The following is a 19,583-nucleotide window of genomic DNA, read 5'->3' as shown; positions in this document are numbered from 1 at the left end:
GTATACAATTCCACATGTGTTAATTCATAGTTTTGATGCCTTCAGTGTGAATCTACAATTTTCATAGTCATGAAAATAAAGAAAACTCTTTGAATGAGAAGGTGTGTCCAAACTTTTGGTCTGTACTGTATATATACACCAATTTATTTCTTGATGAGTATATTTTAATTTAGGAAAAAAATACTTTTTATCAAACAATTCTAACAAATTCTATCTACTATCTGAAATTACTTTTCCTACAATCCTGAGAAAAATGTCTGTATCGCAAGATATAAAATCTTGCAATATGGAATTATGCAATTTTGTGAAAGTAAAGTAAGCATTTGTCAGGTGAAAATTTATTTTTCGAAGCAAAAAAAAATGAATAAAAAGATATAAACTCACAACAAATAACTGTGTGACAAAGCGTCTACTATTTATTTTTATTATTTTTTTTTACATTTAATTAATTGATTTATTTGTTTAAATTAAACCACACAAATAGGCTTCCTGATATCACAATGAAAAACACTATTGTAATAATGACATTATTAATAAGAAAAACGCATTTAGTTAGGCGAATTCTTTTATTTCTAGACAGAAAATAAACAGTGAAATAGTTTTATTGAAATTTATGGTTTTCATAATACATGAAAACCATTTTATTAAATTATTTTTCTTTTTAAATACTTATCTTAATACTTAAACTCTCTCTCTCTCTCTCTCTCTCTCTCTCTATAATGGTGTTCACTGTATATTATTGTATACACACACACACACACACACACACACACACACATATATATATATATATATATATATATATATATATATATATATATATATATATATATACTGTCAATCAACTGATCAAGACCTAATTTAAGAGATCATGAATGAAATATAATGTTTTATAAAGCATATGGATTCTTAAAGGTTTATAACTTGTAGTTCTCTGTACATGGACTTGGAGTTCACCCTTGTTTGACCTGTCTATGTAATCTTACAGCTCCTGCCTAAGGCACACACATATATACAAGCAGCGGCAGTGTGTAAGTGTCTTCAGACCATTTTAACTGCACTAGAATGTCTATGTGTAGATTGACCTACATACTACAACCTACAGGTTTATACATTACCCATTCAATTTAGCAGGGTTGCCTATTGACTTAGGAGTTTAAGGGTTCTTGCTTTAAGGCAGGTCAGTTTGTGTGTGCCATACATTATTTACTTTTGTGCTTCACTTCTCTTTGACTTTGTAAAGACCCTGCGACGAGTGATAGACTCTGAGTATCCAAGGAGCAGCGAAGAACAAACACAGCCCCGGACTGACATTCCTCCATTCACAGCCTCTTTCTGGGCTTCCTCTGGGCAAAGCTACTGTGTATCGGAGTGTCAGTTGAGTATGCAGGAGCCAGTGTCTGTTCTTAGGAGTCTCTGTACGTTGGCGTTGCTGTGATGGTGCTGCTGTTTTGGAGACCGGATTGACGTGCATTTATACAAATCCAGATTCCACTTACTCCTCATCCTCAAAGTCCAGAGACTGTCTTCCCAGTCAAAACAACAAATCGTGGGTTTGACGCCGCTCTGGTTCAAGGTCACTTGGAAGGTGACTTTGTATTAACTAATAGTTTTGATCGCCAGTCGTGGGTTTAAGTAAAAGCTGCTAGGGGGTTGAGGAAAAAACGTGGTGGACATCAACCAGGCTGTTTTGGTATTTACTCACAGTCCTGTTCTCTCCTCACGGAAGTCCAGTCTTTAATTATGAAAGAAAGGCCTCCACCTAGTGGAGTGAATGGTTGGTGACAATAGAGTGCTTGTTGCGTCACTGAAACTAGTATTTTATATTTATGTATTCGTTTTTTTTTTTTTTAACAAAACCGATGTGTTGTTGTTCATAAAGATATAATAGTGCAGCATATATTGGCTGTACGTTTTTACTAAAAGTCGTCATATTCATTCTGTCAGAAAGTGTTTGCTCGCGTCTTTTGGCGCCAATTTTCATTTTATTTTGTGCAGTAGATAGCGTTCTCAGCGTTAATTTAAAAAAATAGCATCACTATGTATAGCAGACAGATTGAAACAGAGAATATATATACACACATTATATATATTTTAAATCGCTTCAATTAATATATCAGACAGTTAAAAAGACAGTAAAATAAATGCATTCAAGCCCTACACATTTTATTTATCATGTAGTCACAGCTGAAGCGTTGCTAGCAGTGCTTATTAGCCTTGAATATGATAACAATAAAACATAGCCTTTTGTGTTGATATTAACAAACAGAAATGTAATACATTACAAAACAGATTTCTTTTTACAATTTATTCACTTTCCCCATCGAAACATTTATAGTCTACCAAACAGCACAGGTTAGACATGTCATCCTCAGACTGAGAATTGGCAAAGAATTTAACTTTGCTTTTAATCCATGATTTTAAAGGATCAACATTAGTTTAATGCCGAGATGTCTCAGCAGTTAATCTGTAGAAGCAGACTGGAGATGGTGTGGAGCGCACTTCTTTCTTCTACTCCTTTCACTCTTCTCCTCCTCTTTGACCTTTAAAGTAGAATAAAGATACAAAATTGTTTACCTGGATTAAAAAAAAAGAAATATTCAAGCCTAAATATTCTTAATTTGACATCAAAAGCTGCTTGTGATTGTCAAAAAGACGCTGAGGTAAAATTACAATGTTCACCTATTCTCCAAACTAAGCGCAGTGTTTAATTTCTGCACTATAAATATTGAATGTGCAAAACTAGGTCTTGAAATTCCTGTTTATACACACCAACTCTACACTAAAACATCACAAGACCGCTGTCTTCTGTGATCTTCAGGTGAACATCTTCTTCAGTTTGGAGAAAAATCCTCCTTCCTCTTTCTCTGGCTCTTCCTCTCTGCTCTGCTCTGATTCTGAGGTCCGTCCGGCCTGAGAACTACCTGAATGAAAACACATTAACAGAACAGCTGAATGAAATGAAGTCCGGGGGTAAGTGATACCTTCTTTTTAATGTTGTCTTTCTTCGTAGATTTACGTTTGGCTGGTCTGGTTACTCCAGTGACAGTTCCTTCCACATCCACCTCGTCCTCTGCATAACTTAAGAGCAGCATTCTCTGCCTGTTTGTCAGTTTCCTGTAGATGATCCATGAGATTTGTTGGTCAAACACAACTGGATGAGCATATATGAGTGTGTGTGAGAGAGAGAAATGACTCTTACTTAGGAATTTTGATTTTGATATATACATAATGATCTCCATAACCGAAGCTATTCACGCGTGGGATGCCTTTACTTGACAGTATGATCTTGTGGTCTGTCTGAATGCCTGGAGGAATCTGCAAGAAACATATTTTCATTTAGTCACATTGTACTTTGCCAAGGATTAACGATTAAATGAACGATTAAAGTCCTTTTATTTTCTAACCGCAATGTCGATGGTGCTGTAAAGGCCCTGTGCTCTGGCTGTTCCTCCTAGTATCGCCTGTGCTACCGAAATCATCACATCAGAGTGGATATCAGCGCCGTCACGACGAAACACAGGACTCCTCTGGACCTGCAACATGGGAAGTGACACACACACACGCAGTTTAATAGGAATCATTTATGAAGAAAACACTGAATAAATGTGGAAAAAAGTATTAAAATGAATAGTGTGTTAATTCAAATCAAATCAAAATGAAATGCTAATAAAAAAAAAGTTAGTAATAAAAAAAGGCAGTGTGAAATTAGAAATGGACAATTTAATAAATAGAAATCAATTAAAATAATAACATGCCAGAGTTCTTAAAAGCTGTAGTAAAGCAATTAGAGAGAAAAAAATATATATATAAAATTAAAAAAAAAAAAAAAAAAAGTTGGTTATTAAAATTCTAATATAAAAAGGCAGTTAAAAATGACAAAATAATTAGCAAAAAAATTTTTATTTGTAAACTATTTTTATTTGATACAAAAAAACAGTAGAATAAGAAAAACTGGTGCATTAAAATAGTGTAAAATCAAAGATAAAAAGCAGTGTATAATTAGAAAATAATTATTTAAAAATTTAATAATAGGAATAAGTTATTAGAAATAAATATAAATGTTACTGTAAGGCACTGTAAAATTAAAAATGACTAATAAATTAATATTATGATAGCACTGATTAAAACAACTAAAAGGGATAGTAAAGATTCATTAGAAAATTAATTAGACCAAATATGCCAATATTTGTGATAAATGACCATACTATGGCCTCAAAACTGTGTACTTAAAAAAATATATATAAATAATAAATAAATAGTGTACTTGTTAATATTGTTTTGTAATATAGTAATAGATTTTGGGCTCTGCTGTAAAAAGTAATAAATCAAAAATGTTTAATATATAAAGAATCAAAGGAAAAAAGGAAACAAAGAGAACACTGAATAAATATGGAGAAAATAAACTCTTATTATTAAAACGAGTAGTGTGTTATTAACATCAAACCAAAACATGAAATCTAAATTAAATCATACTAATAATAAAAAGGATAGTAAAGAAGAAAAAATCCACAACAAATGTTTAAAATCCACACATTTATAGGTATGCTTGCTCAAAATGGAAAAACATAGTATTTGGACACTTTTTTTCCTAAGTGGTTCTCAGGGCTTCTATCTGCAAAGCAACACTCACCCTGAATGTGATGTAAATGTATTTCTTCCCGACTGGCACCTTAATTGTCTGTCTGTCGTCTATTCCTGTAACACAATGACGGCAGACAGTCAGTACCTCACACGTTCACCTCAGCTCAGCCACGAATACAGCCACACACCTGCAGGAACGGGGACCATGACGCTCTGTTTCTGTTTGGTCTGTCCAGACCCTCTGCACATGACGCAAGGAGTGATGATGATAGAGCCCCGCCCACCGCACCGCCTACACGCGGAGCGCATCACAAACGGGCCGGTGTTTATAGACTCCTGCATAAAAGAGGAAATCATGCAAAAAGTGCAAAGACAATAAACGCAGATTCCAATACCATTGTTACGCTGTCCTCACCATCCCAGTTCCATTACAGTAGTGACAGTGTGAGACTTTGGTTCCCGGCTCGTGACCTTTTCCGTCGCAGCGCGGACAGGTATCGTCTATGTTGACCGTTATCTCTTTATTCACGCCTTTAGCAGCCTGCATGAACGTCAGCTCCATCACAAACTACACGGAGAGAGAAAGAGAGAGAGCTTGGATTGCGGGAGTTAAAAGGAACGCTCCACTTTTTTTTGGAAAGGCTCATCCCACAACTCCCTCCGCATCTGGCGATAGCACTTTTAGCATAGCTTAGCATAGATCATTGAATCCAATTAGACCAGTAGCATCGCGTTCAAAAATAACCAGAGGTTCTATATATTTTTCCTATTTAAAACCTGACTCTTCTGTTGTTATACTGTGAACGAAGATCAGCGGTTTTCTAGGAAAAATATCGAAACCTGACGGCAATTTTTAAATGTAATGATACTGGTCTAATTTGATTCAATGATCTATGCTAATGATCCACAGCTTAGCATAAAGTCAAGTTTTAAATAGGATAAATATATAAAAACTCTGGTCATTTTTGAACGCGATGCTACTGGTCTAATTGGATTCAATGATCTATGCTAAGCTATGCTAAAAGTGCTATCGGTAGACGCGGAGACTGGCTGAATAGACTTATTAACTTATTAACTCTGGGGGAGTTGGAGAATGAGCCTTTCCAAAAAAAAGTGGAGCGTTCCTTTAATGAACAACACACGCAAATGTGGGATGGCTGTCGATTTGCGTCTCACTTCAGGTGCCTGTTCGAACATGGAGTTGAGGTCGCCGAAGCCACGCCCCCCAGCGAACTCTCCAAAGATCTTCCTGAACAGCTCTTCTGGGTCCACGTTGGCCCCGCCCCTCCAGTACTGCTCCGCCCCGCTCGCACCCGGCCCGGCAGAACCGTACGTGTCGTACTGCTTCCTCTTCAGCTCGTCACTGAGGGTCTGGTACAGAACAACATGCCAAAAACACACCTTATTGCAAACATGTTTTTTAAAATACATTTTTTCCTTCAAATAAACAAATAACTAAAATACATTACCATTAAAATGATTGGGTGCTGTGCATAGTTTAAGAAATTAATACTTTGGTAAAACACTTTCTATGAAGCCTGTTTTTATAATACGTTATAAGGGCATTATAATAAATGCATAATGCATTACATATACATAATAAGAATACATAATAACTTCATAATGTTATATCATCTCATGAATATACAGTTTTAATGTGTTTAATGTGATTATTCATAAGATGTTCTAACACATTATAAGATTTTTTTTTATAATAATGTATTATGCATTCATTATAATGCCTTTAAGAATACCCTTGTAATGTTTTATAAATACAGGCTTCATAAAAAAACTTTCACCAATTTTTTTTACATAATACATGTGTGTGTATTGTGTATATTTATTCTGTATATATAAATACATATATCTTGCCTATATACATTTAAAAAAAAAATACATTTATACATTAAATATGAATTTATATATGATATAATTTCTATGAACACAAATATATACACTTATTTTTAAAATGTCTTTATCTACACAATAAATAAACATTACACACACATTATGTAAACAAAAATGTGCCTTTTTTTTGTAATTGACAAAATTAATTTAAAGTATTTTTAAAGACATATAATGCTGCAAAAGCTTTGTTGTAAATTAATTCTGTTCTTTTAAACTTTGGTACACGGTTCCCAAAATTAGTTTTTAATAATAATAATAATATCATAAATGCAGCAAATCAGCATATTTGAATGATTTCTGAAATGTCATGTGACAATGATGCTGAAAATTCAGCTGAAAATAGTAGAAAAGAATTTAAAATAATTTACAAAGTTATGAATTTTACTGTATTTTAAACAAATAAATGCAACACTGATTTTATATTTAAACATTTTTAGATAGATATATTTATAGATAATTAATGCATTATGTTTTGAATAAAGCCAGTTTCTCAAATTTGTAATTTTTTTTAAAAAACTAACAGTATTTAAATACATTTTACAATTTAATAATTACAATTTAATATCTTATTTTCTATGTTTTTACGTTATAATGATAATATTCCACAGGAATGTACTTAATAATTCACATAACATTTTTACCACAATAGAGAAAAAAAAAGGTCTTGAAAATAAGCTTAATAAAAAAGGTTTAAATTTAACCGAAGAGAAATGTAATTTAAGACATTCAGAGGTAAAATGAATGTTAATGTTCCGTACCTCGTAGGCTTCTGCCAGCTTGGCAAACTTTTCTTTTGCTTCAGGGTCATCTGGGTTGGTGTCTGGATGATATTTCTTTGCCAACTGTAAGAGAAAATATTTCCAGCGTTATACTCCTAGTGCATCATCTTTTAAAAAATATGAAATTTATGTCAAAAAATGTTACCAAACCTGGTAGTAGGCTTTCTTAATGTCTTTCTGAGAGGCAGTCCGGGGAACCCCCAAAACATCATAGAAGTCCTTCTGAAGGCACCCAGAAGTAGTGTGGAACAAACGAGAGCCAAAAACACCCTGGCTTCCCAACACTATATTTGAAAAATACAAAACACGACAAACATTTATTTCTTAAAATAACGGTATTGGTTGTTGCACAATAGTAGCCAAGTTTTTTGGGGGGGTTTACAGTTGGTGACAGGTGTATTAGTAATTCATTTTTCACTTTCATCTAACTTTTTTGTTTGTTTAAATTGCAAATTATTACTTAAAAGTGTTAATTATTACTAATTATTACTTATTAAAAGTGAGCATTGCCATAAAGTTTGCCAAAGGAACATTGACATAACCCACATAACCTTTTAACATAAAAAAAATTGATGTTTCAAGCGTTCAGATAATGTTCAGAAATTATTTTTTTTATAACCTAAACAACATCAGCAAAACACTTTGAACATTTTTTTTTGTTAGCTGGAACGCTAGTATGCAGTTCGGGATTCGTTCAGGAATGGAACGAGTCTTCGAATCGAATCATTCACTCATTCAAACACCGATTCATCTAATGACGGTTGTACTTTTCAAATCCTGCAATGACTTTTTTTGAAAATATTTTTTTTGGCGATGAAAAACAGACATATCACACTGCTGTAGACCTCGACATAAACCTTTTATTTAGCTAATATCACGTTTAGTCTTAGTAAATTCATGTGTGCCTGCCTACACACCAAGTTACTCACATTTACGGTGGTGATAACATCTATATTTTTTTACCATGGTAAAAAATGTACTACTAAGTTATTGGCAATAATGTAAGTTAGTTGCATCATCCCTTTCAACCTTTCTGATACCACTGACATACATCGCCAAAACATGTCTACAGCAGTGTGATATGTTAGACCTTATGTACTAACGCAAAACAATAAGCTTGCTCTATTTGCAGAGTTCACAGTAACTGCTTTGATCACATAACCAGCTCACCCGGCACCCTGTTCAATGTCACAGCTCCTATGTGCCTCCAGCAGCTTAAACGACCCTCCTTCACGTAACCGCGAACCCAGCATATCCTCAGAGCTGTGGCACCTCCGTGTCTGGAGGTCTTTATGAGGGCACAGGTGCTGCGGAGTCCAGGTAAACCGCTTGACAGCCAGCGTGCAGTGCAGCGAGCACTGGAGGCTGCCATGTTTTACGTCGCTCTGTGGAGACCGGGTCACTGCGCACGCGCAGGTTTTTGTTTACATCTGCTTTGCGGCTTTTCACCGCTAGATAGCGCGAGATGAACGCGGCTTGGGACGACGAAAGTCGACATTTTTTGTGCGCTTCAACATTAAATGCAAACTGTGTCACGTTTTAATAGGCTACACGCAATTATAAAGCCTCTAAAATATTAACGTGATTAAAAATTCGACGTTTGATTAATAGGTGTCAAATCTGTAACAAGTTAAAGGCAGTTTAGTAGCTATAATTATAAAAACCTAACTGATATGTTACTTATGTTTTAAGTAATATTTCAAGAAGACCATTGAATGAACTGCAAACAACCTAGGTTTACTTGATTAGCAAACCTTTTATTTTCAAATCACACAAATTAAGCATTGAAATATTAGTATACTAATTCTAAAAAATATTATTGAAAGATAGAATGATAATTGACATTTATATGCATTTTATGTAAGTAGTCTGCTATACTAAGAGTTGACTGATTTAATAAGCATCTTGACAAAAAAAAACACATATTTTTGCTTAGTTCGGGCCTCTGAATAAAACTGAGTATGGGGTTCATATGCTATAAATATACTGTACATATACATATGAATATACATAAATATATAAGCTTGATGTCTAGTCTAAATATGATACTCACAAAATCTATTATTACAAACTAATAAACTATTCCATTGAAATATGACTATTGTTTCGTATCAGGCTTTACAGGGTTAAAATAAATAAACACAAATACTACAGCGCATGCAAAATCCTTTTTATAGCCACAAGTAGGATCTATATAAAGATTTACAGTGTATGTCATCGTGTGCAGTTTAAGCTCATCATGTAATATAACCTGGGAATCATTTAGACTGATTTTCCCCGAGCAGAGATAGTCACAACCAGAACCAAGACCAGACCCCTTGAGGGCCTAACCAAGACCTCTCAAGATGGGTATGATCCTCACAGTAATGACTTTATTGGTCTTTAAGTGTTTCCACATTTCGTTCCCACCGGACTGCTGCCTTGAAGGGTACAGTCAGGAGTTAAACTAGCGTTTTAACAGCCCTGAGGTTTCTTGAGGAGGGAAAATGATATTTTGAACAACATATACTGTACTCATAAAACTGCACAGTTTCCACAAGTCGTATAAGTGTGGCCTAACCCGGTGATGCGGGCCCGTGGCGACTGGGGTTTGGTTGGCGGCACTGAGACCCCCCGGTGATGATGTCATAATGACTGCGGCTGATGTCATGATGAGGCTGGTTGCTGGTTGGACGCAGAGGCTTGTGTGTGTGGTGAGAGTTTAACCGCTGTCTCTCATGCCACCTCCGCCGGCAGGAATACGCCTGTTTCTGTGTGAGAAAACCCATGTTTTATTTGAAACAGGGAATAAAGCATCTCTCTTTGCCTTTGGGAACCCCGAAAGAGATGGTTTTTTTGAAGTATGGAAACTCCACCGAGATAACTGTGTATGTTAAATGCATGTGCACCACGTCTTCGAGTGGGCGGTGGATCAGATCCAGCCATATCCGTCTCATCCTCCTCTTTTGACGTACAGTAAAAGTTAACAATCCCCACTCACCCTCGCTATTACAAACACGGCTAACATCTGTGTTGAATTAAGAAAATCCCAGTGCTGCACGGCTCTCAACCGCTTTCAGTTGTTCCCCTTTGCTCTTTCACACACGTACACACTCGTTCCTTCACTTACTGTCGCACACATGCGTGAGATGGACATGGCAATGAATTGCTAACGTTGCTAAAGTAATAGCGCGCTCTTGTGAAAAGGAAGCGCTTACTTTCATGACTGTGTTTCTTAAACTTAAGCATACTAAGTGTACTTAAAAGTTTAAAGCAAATCATTATTTTAAGAATGTTTTGCTGTACTTTAATGAAACACACTTGTTTTGATGTGTCACATGTAAAGCCCTTCATTATAATTTTAACTGTAGGGTGTTACTCAATGTGACATTTTAAGTTAATTAACCTTAAATTAGTGCTGTCGAACGATTAGTTGCGATTAATCACATCCAAAATAAAGGTTTTTGTTTAAAATAATATATATGTGTATTCTGTGTGTATTTATCATGTATAAAAAAGACACACACATACAGTATATATTTTACATATATTTATATCAATTTAAATTATGCTATATATAATTATTTTAAATGTATATTTAACTGTTATTTTAACATACCATATTTTTCGTGAATACATACATGTATGTGTGGGCATTTATATATACATAATATACACAGTGCACATATATATATATGTAAAACCTTTGCTTTGGATGCAATTAATCATGATTAATCGTTTGAAAGCACTACTTTAAATGTACTAAAACTTCATGAATATAAATGTGAAAATACAAACAAATGCAACTATATCGCTTACAAGCTTACAAAAAAAATTACATTAAAATATATTAGATTAATGCTTGTCAGCACATTCAACAGTACACATAAACCATATTTTCAGGACAATAGTAATTATGAAATTGGGGTGAAATGGGTCAAAAGGCAATGTAAAGTAAAACAATTAGTATTTACATAGTAAGTAACAATTCCTTCTCCTTAAAAAGAGTTTACACGTTTAATTTACAAAATAATTAATGTATGTAACACAAATAGTGTGAAATATGTCAAATAATATTTGTACAAATATCTGACTCGTGCTAGGGGACGACCGTGAATAACAGTGAATGTCGTGAATGTGCCCAGCCTCATCTAAACCTGCCCTTCAGCTAAAACATGTGATTTATTAGTGGAGGGGGACAGATTGACAGTTGGCTGTGATCAGAAGCTGGTGTGGTAAAGCTGTCACAGAGGAACTTTACTGCGGTAATTGCATTTCTCTAACTAGCGTGCCAGGCAAAAGCGGGTATGTGGGAACCGAGAGGAGCTCATGACCTTTCATTAAAATGAGCCCTAAAACTCATTAAAGACCGAGGCATGGTGTTCTTTCACAAGATTATATGCTTGTTCCTTAAACATTGGGCTTTATTACATGTGCTTAAAGCTGAATCACTGTTTGCCGTGTGTGTGTATGTGTGAATGAATGCATTTCTGATATTCACTTGTATCCACTGTGTATATATAGTGTGGGGGAGGTTGTTTACGCTTGACCCATGGTAGTTAGGTAGCATCTGGTGTTGCCATAGCCCCATTATTCTGGCTAAGAACCGCCCATTTCGACTGAAAGAGACCTTTGAACTGACATTCAAGCGACCAACCACAGTTTGTTTGCTTCTTGTGTGCCATAGGCTAAAGGATTGTGGATTTAAAAAGTGCACTAAAACCAAGCAGGCAGATCAAAAGCCCCGCTTTTAGACCGCTCTTGACGTTTTCGATTGCAAAATACAGTAAATTGTGAGTGAACAGTGCCTTGAGTGTCCTGAGAAGGAAAGAGTCAGAAAAAAAAATGGGAGGCGGTGTGGTCATGAAGAAATGCAGGGAGATGCGATCCCAGGGAAGTCACAAATGATAGACAACACAGCAGGCAAACCTTAATCATAGAGTAGAACACCAACCTCTCAGCATCCATAAAATGGGAATTTCGCAGGGCCAAATAAGATACAGTCTTGCGGCATGAGTGTGCGCGTGTGAATCTGTTTCCCATTACTCCCATTTCCCCTCATTCCCAGTTCCAATACTCTTATTGACTCTGATCACTGCCACATGCAGGTCGAGGGGCAGTAAGAGTAAGGATCAAGGTTCGGAGGTCAGAGGGATGTTGCTCGTTTTTGAGAATTAACCGTAATTCAGCATTAGATTACAGAGCTATTACGTAGATTATGTCCTTTCCAACCCGGCCCACACATCGCCTCTGCTTTAAAAACAGGGATTGAGTTACTGAGCATGTGTTTATGTTCTACAGGAACACATAAACCTGTGCACCAACTTGATTAAGGTTTACTTTATAATAACTTGATTTGTGTTGGTGACTATCCTGAAGCCTGTGGGTTCAGTATGGCAGGGTTAAGACAATTGAGTCTGAAATTTTCGTATGCACTTATTCATCAACCTAAAAATTGGTCACGCACAAAAACCTTGCACACTGAGTATGATGCGTATTAATTAATCATTTACAAAATATTCTTAAAAACAGTACCAAATGAAGACTTCAAGCATTGAGGTGGATTTTGTAAAATAACATAAAAAAGTATTGCGAGATTGAAGAGAGATTCCTAATCTCTCAAGTGTCCCTTATTTGTCACATCAAATTTCATTCATGAGTCAGGTGTGTTAGGATAAGGTAGGCATCCAAAATGTGCAGAGTTAGGGTTTCTTCTGGTCTGATAGGACAACATCTCCAAACAAAAGGATGAAGGGGTCACATTATGACTCAGGCATCAATAGTTGAGCTTCTTTGCATTCCTTGTCTCAGTTATCTACCTTACCATCTTAACTTTGGCAAGCATTCCTGGGTCAACTTCCTTGGAATATTCCACATATATATATAAAACTCCATATATATATATAAAACTCAGCATTCATTTGAAATAGACATATTTGTGCTTAAAAACTACTTCTGCTTAAAAACCAAGTTTATTCCTACTACTTTGGAGATGCGCCTTGATACAGAGTTTATGTTTTGAAATAAATCCCAAATCCTTGGTCATCTGAAAAGACCCAACTATGAAACAATGAAATTATAAGGATTTTAAAATGGCTAATGTTATGGTCATGGGCAAGAAAGGTCTGTTGTCAATAATGTATGGAAATATGAAGCTCAGACACAGCTCACACAAAAGTCACTTTCAAACCAAGCAGCTTTCTGCTGGTAAATGTAATTAATCCAGCTTGGACCTTTTGCGAAATCTGCCTGGGGAAATTTTGGCCATGAAAGTTTGCCAAACAATGGTAAATGTAACTGTGCAATTTAGTTCCTCTGATTCCAGGGGAACTTTAAATCTATGACTGGGTTAAGGATTGTGTTACAGGAATGTTGTGTCTGGACCAATAGATGTTGATCCAGGAAGTAGGCAAGATTGTCCTGGCCTGCCCTTTCTGTGGCATGTAATGCTAGGATTGTTCTGCCCTTCCTACTGAGAAATGAATAATGCTGATCTGATGCTGGTTTACTGTAACTTATAGATTAGCTTATCCCTGCCATGCACAGGTTATTGAAGCTGGTTAACCAACTAAATTAATTAATTGTGTTAATTCATTTTCCTTTCATCCACAATTTACAAGTTACTGTTGCTATTGCCATTGCACTCTCACACTACACATCGCATTCTCAGGAGTGAAAAGTACTTCGCAAAGCAAAGAGGAAACCGACAATGTGTCGACAGATAAGACAGTGCAGGTTACTTTTGGTCTCATCTTTCGTGTAGTGAGCAACCAGTGCTGTTGTCCTGTGGATGCTGCACACTGGTGGTGGTTGAGGAGAGTCACTCACATGATTGAAAAAGTCAGAATGAGTTTTTTTCTCACGTGTTTGGTTGTGAAACATAGTTTGTGGACAAGCCAAGTTGTCTGCGATTCTTCCTATGGAGAAGTTATGTAATGTATGAACCCCTGTTGTCGATCCATCATGTATTGTGCACAAGACCAACTAGATGGTACGCCAGACAGTCATGAAGTGTGAGAAGAGCAGTGTTCCAACGACTTTGGAAATCATACAGTGTGAACCCAGCATAAACCAAAAGCCAATGCATACTAAAAACCAGCCATACTAATGTTTAGGGGAAACAGTTTGACTGTATTTATTATTGGTGTTTTATTTAGGCGATGAGTTCTGATTTACATCCATCATTTAATGGGTCTCAAGGTGGATCTTTGGTTTTGTTTTGATGTACTGTAACCTAGTGAATTGTAATTCCTCTGAAAAGGAACAAGAAGGGATGATAGATTCTGCAGGGTGGAGTGTCTTGGACCTAGTTCATTATCAATATTCAGCCCAGATTTTTTCCCCATGTGTTTGGAAGCAAAGCTACAACAGATGGATAGACTGTTCAAACAGTCTGTATTGGGAATAGATTCATTAGATCTTTATCAAGTGAGGGTTTTGGTGCAGGCCCAGTGGTTTCTTGATTATAGCAGTTTTAATCAGAGGTACATTCTTTAAGCTATGTGCACAGCAATTACAGGGGTTGAACAAAAGCCAGAAAAGGAAACTGTTGGTTCTATAAAGATTCGACTTTAATAAGACACGTTTAGGAGTTAAACATATAAAATTGTCGGATGATCGGACTCATAGAGTAGATTTTGGAAAGCGTTTCATTACACGTTTTGACTCATTACTCAATTTGTGTCTTGCTTGTCTACAATAACTGTCATCTACAATTCCGGAACTAAAAGATTATAAACTTGTTCTAGAGGGACTATAAATAAAACACAATAAAACTGGTCAGAGATTTCCAGTTCTTTCCTTTGTGACTCCATTTAGGTTCAGTTACCCGCAGTGTGTTCTTCTTATAGGTCAGGCAAGGGCCTTTTATACTACAATGGGCATTTGACAAACAGTTCCTTCCTTCTCTTTAAACATATAATTAGACGAAAATGCCACAAGACAGAATCAAAGCCAGGGCCATAATTAGTCCAAGTGTAAAAGTAGTTTTGCCTCGTCTTGACTGGTTAGTTTCTGGTTCGATGTGACAGGTTTCTAAATCACGGAAAGCTCGTGTGAACCCTGTCTCTTTCTCATCTCTCACTGCTGCCCTCTCGTCTAGAGCCTCTGAAACATAAACAGTATATTTGGTGACGTTGTGTGGGGTTTGTCAGATTTATGGGCATTACACTTTGAGGAGAGGAGGGAAAACTTGCAGCGGTACACCCTGGAACATCTTAAGGAAATTTAGGAGGAACTTCAGTTGCTACTTCAATGAAACACAAGTGAGAAGTTCAAAAAATATTTTACAAACAAGAACGTTATCCCCTCTGATTTTCTTTATCACTGAGTGAGAATATCATTGATGATGGCACATTCAAAGCAAGATTTTATAGTAATTCTTTGTTTTGTGAGCAAGCAACAGAAGGCAAGAAAACACTTTTCGGAGATGTTCTTCTCAGCCAAGCTGGCCTTGACCTTCGACTCCATAATGCAGGGGAACCCGTGCAGTGTTGCGTTCCCAATGCAGCTTCTTGGTGGCTGGGTAATCTCAGAGGTCAGGCTCCCTGTGGGAACAAGGCTGCTGGGTTTCTCTTTAGACCAGAGATGACTTGTAAAACATGGCCACAGGAGAGAGATAGGCCACTTTGACCTGACATGAAACTGTAGATTCTCAGACCAAGACTGATTTATAATTTAGTGCTTCCTAAGAACTCTCTTCTTTAAACCTACCCAGTTTTTACGCATGATTTCAGGAGCATTGTATAGTTAAATTATCCATCCATTTGTCCACAATGCTTTCCCAAGACAATGTTTTAATTAAAAACAAACCATAAAAGTGAAGATTTAAGAGATTATGAACACTTGAGGTCCACAGAGTGTGATGTTAACGTGTTGCTAAGATAACATTGATAAAAGACAATTTCAGGTAATTTTCTATTCCTATTTTTTATTTATACATTATACTATGTATCATTTATTAACAAGACGCCTTTTGACGCCACCATCTTGATTATTTTGTTTTGACTCATTAGGCTTGTTACAGTCAACTATGGAAATGTAACATTAGGTTAAAGATTAGTTACTCTATTAAAAATTTTGACAATTTCAAAAGTAACTATTACTTAATTACACATTTTCTCTGTAATTGTAATGGATCACAGTTAAATTAAATGAAAAAAGCTGTTATATGTAACTAGTTACTCCCCAAAACCGGTTGCAGTGACTTTTGGATTGCATTTTCTGCAGAAATATAGATCTAGCAATGTCTTAGATATTGGCCAGAAGAAAGCATCTTTAATTTATCCTTCTTAACTTCTATAACAGACTCCTTGTCAGGAGATTGAATGCTAGAACGCTGCCCGCTGAGTTATGGAAGTTATTATATGTTCTCTAAAGAACGTTGTTGCTATTAAAATCATATTAATATATCTTTGCGCATGTGCGTTCTTCATCTAAGCCCTGTAAACAACCAGCCGAGAGGCCTAACAGACCTTCAATGCAGCTGTCAAAATTCACAACTCCCACAATGCAAACATCACGGTCCAAACCTCTCACCATTACTGACCATTATTCCCCTGAGCTGATCTTTTGAAATCCATCACAGAAAAAAAACGGAAATCCAAAGGTCTGTTGGTAATTGCTACGATTGATGATGATTCGTTTTTTACGACAACATAATTTAAACAGCATTCCTTTTTTTAAGTTACTGTTAATTACCAGGGCTCTACAGCCAAGCCGTATAAACCTGTCCTGCGCAGTTCAGTCAAATAACTCTCATAAATCTTTTATTTAAAAGCCTTGGAAAGTAAATTTGGACCTTTGTCCCAATAAAACATCTTGAATCTGCACTTCTACTTATGGCCCATTACTCCACCTTGGCTCTGATCATCTATGCTGGAGTAAATGGCCTCGTCCACACAGATGGAAATAATGAGCTCAGAGCACCACAATTTAGCTATGAGAAAAATGAGGCTAGACTCTGTGTGTGTGTGTGTGTGTGTGTGCGTGTCTATTTATGTGTGTCCTTATGAAAAATAAGCGATCAAGTTGCTTTAGTGTGTGTGTTCAAGAATGATCCTATGCAGATCTTGGTGAGCCTTTCAAAAGTTCAGTTTCATGTTGGCATTTGAGGTAGACTGGGAAACTAAACATGGTTTTCTGTTCAAAAACCTCCCATTTGCTAAGCACCGGCTATGCAGTTTCGAATGTCACCAAATGGTGGTAAAAGGCTATTTCTGTTTATTTTAAGAGATGGGAATTTCGGCAATTCTTTTGTTATTAGCACTAATTGTGTGGTAGCTGTTTTTAGCATTACACATTTTTCACTTGAATGAATTTCAGTAACAAAGATGCACATTTATGCACAATTTCATGAATTTGCCATGAACTTCACATCTTTGCCTTACATTGTTAAAGAGCTGGGACTCTACATTACATTTACAGTTGGTCATTTTTATGACAGCGAAAGGTGTGAGATCATAGAAGAAATTGTTGAAGGAAAGAAGGACAAAGGGAGCAAATAAATGCCTGGAGTCACAGGGGTTCATTGTTCAGTTCTGTTGAAACAGCTGTGCTGAAGAGTTTCAATTGAAGAGTCCAGTTGTACGGTGACTTAAGAGTTTTAGCCACCTTATTGGAAAGGATTATACGTACACACGCTCATATAATCGCATACACGAGCATGTACATACTCAAGGCAAGATCCAGAAATACGCAGTTCGCCTGGAATGCTGAGGTGAACGTGTTCTGTTGTTTTGGGAGACTATCCAGGTACTGGCTTATTTTGGACTTTGAAATGAAGTGTGCAAGGATGTGCCGCCAACATGGCGATTATAGTTTCGAAAAAGAAAAAAGAGAAACAAGCACATAGAAAAACATGCTTTTGAGGAGAGGTGAGGGAGTGCGACCTCTTTGAGTTGACGAACATTTTAATACGAGACCTAAGCGGCGCCATTGAGTATCTGGGTTTTGGATCTAGCTCAGATTTATCTACATTAAATAAAATCTTTCACCATAATTCAGAAACACAGTATACAGTGGTACAACACACTTCGCATGAAATAAATCACGTTTTAATGTTACTATAAATGAAGACAAATTACATTTATGAAAGACCTTAGATGTAAGGAAGGCTGAGGTTACATTTTATTCCACTGAATATTTCTCAGAGTAGGTGTTTTTAAAAGTTAGCCACATTGGCTGCAAATAAGCTGTTACAAACTATTTTGTGTACAGTTTTGACAATAACAAATTTTACCTACCTGGTCTCAAGGCGCAAACGTACCATGGTGCACTTTTTTTAGCGAGAAATGCGCACCAAAGAGTACATATCACTGCAGTTTCCAGAGTTTTGAGTAATAAATCGCTATCGGGTAGGTTTAGGGTTGGATTTGGTGTGGAACATATTTTCAGCATGATAGAGCATTGACTTTTATTGTCAGTCCACGGATATTTCAATTCTCGAACCACTGCAATACATACCTATAAAAACATTATAAAAATGAACCTGTGTTTTAGCGTCACTCAGCGGACATATCTCTTTGAAACGTGCAGTAAGGTACGTAAAACAGAGGTACATGCTTTTGAGTTTCAATGTTTGAGTTTCTTTCTTTCAAAGCCATAATGTGCATAATTCTGTCATTGATGTTTTGAACCTGGGCAAACCCAGGTTAGCTTTTCTCAGAGCGAAATTAGGACTCAAGACTGAAGCATCACAGACAATGTCAGCAAATTTACAGAAGACTTTGTTTGTGAACACACAGTTGTTCTTCCTCTTCCCAAAGCTGTAAAAAGACAGTATGGGTCTGGCCTTAGATATTCACATATGTCATCAATGCTTTTATGGTGTTTGGTTTAAACATTTCTTTATTTGCTATTACTTTATACCTTTGTGCATTCTGAGTTTTATTGGCTGAGTTTTGGCCAGTGTAATTTATAATGTGTTTACTGACTGTAATGTTTTGAGAGTCAAACATCGTTATCTCATTGGTGTGTCTCTGTGTGTGTATGTTAACAGATTTACTGTATGTTTGTTTTAAAGAAAAAGAACAGCACTTCCTTTTAAAATACTCTTCAATAAAAGAGTATCATAAAGTCTTTTACTATTTGGAAGCTATTATTACTATATTTAACTATTTCAAAGCGCTATTTCCAAAGCAGCTATCAGTAATTTGTATCATATGTATCCATATGATTATGCCATCCAGGTCTTGAGTTAAGAACTCACCGGAGCCAATAATCATACAAAGTCATGGCGTGTTTCTTGCAAACAGTAGAATATAACTTCAGAATACTTGCAATTTAGTGTACGGAGTACTTTTAAAATACTTTTTTATCATTTTTGACCTGATG

At 36.1% G+C, this 19,583-nt stretch overlaps 1 protein-coding gene across 2 annotated transcripts; it reads right to left on the bottom strand.

The window, feature by feature from the left end:
• Nucleotides 1–2,075: 2,075 nt before the first annotated feature.
• On the bottom strand, nucleotides 2,076–8,663 carry dnaja3b (DnaJ heat shock protein family (Hsp40) member A3b). Of its 2 annotated transcripts, XM_043222266.1 has the most exons (12): nucleotides 8,442–8,663; nucleotides 7,422–7,555; nucleotides 7,251–7,334; nucleotides 5,761–5,955; nucleotides 5,000–5,152; nucleotides 4,773–4,920; nucleotides 4,634–4,698; nucleotides 3,408–3,536; nucleotides 3,203–3,318; nucleotides 3,020–3,117; nucleotides 2,773–2,924; nucleotides 2,076–2,543 (listed from the first exon to the last, which is right to left on the bottom strand). In XM_043222266.1, the coding sequence occupies exons 1-11, from the start codon at nucleotides 8,641–8,643 to the stop codon at nucleotides 2,818–2,820; spliced, it is 1,431 nt and encodes a 476-aa protein (XP_043078201.1). In that variant the 5' UTR covers nucleotides 8,644–8,663; the 3' UTR covers nucleotides 2,076–2,543; nucleotides 2,773–2,817. The 2 variants fall into 2 exon arrangements, with proteins under 2 accessions (XP_043078201.1, XP_043078200.1); XM_043222265.1 differs by lacking the exon at nucleotides 2,773–2,924 and having other exon boundaries at nucleotides 2,985–3,117.
• Nucleotides 8,664–19,583: the final 10,920 nt, after the last annotated feature.

This window comes from Puntigrus tetrazona, chromosome 22, assembly GCF_018831695.1.
Source record: "Puntigrus tetrazona isolate hp1 chromosome 22, ASM1883169v1, whole genome shotgun sequence".
Lineage (NCBI taxonomy): Eukaryota > Metazoa > Chordata > Actinopteri > Cypriniformes > Cyprinidae > Puntigrus > Puntigrus tetrazona.
The sequence above is the reverse complement of the archived record's forward strand: the minus strand, read 5'-3'. Positions and strand labels throughout refer to the sequence as shown.

What these genes read in the sequence shown, in the direction of transcription:
- dnaja3b (XM_043222265.1), bottom strand. Translation starts at nt 8,643, where the DNA reads ATGGCAGCCTCCAGTGCTCGCTGCACTGCACGCTGGCTGTCAAGCGGT. An exon ending in CATGGTCCCCGTTCCTGCAG is followed by an intron (nt 4,699 to 4,772) that starts GTGTGTGGCTGT and finishes ATTGTGTTACAG; the next exon opens with GAATAGACGACAGACAGACA. An exon ending in ATCAAAATCAAAATTCCTAA is followed by an intron (nt 3,118 to 3,202) that starts GTAAGAGTCATT and finishes GATCATCTACAG; the next exon opens with GAAACTGACAAACAGGCAGA.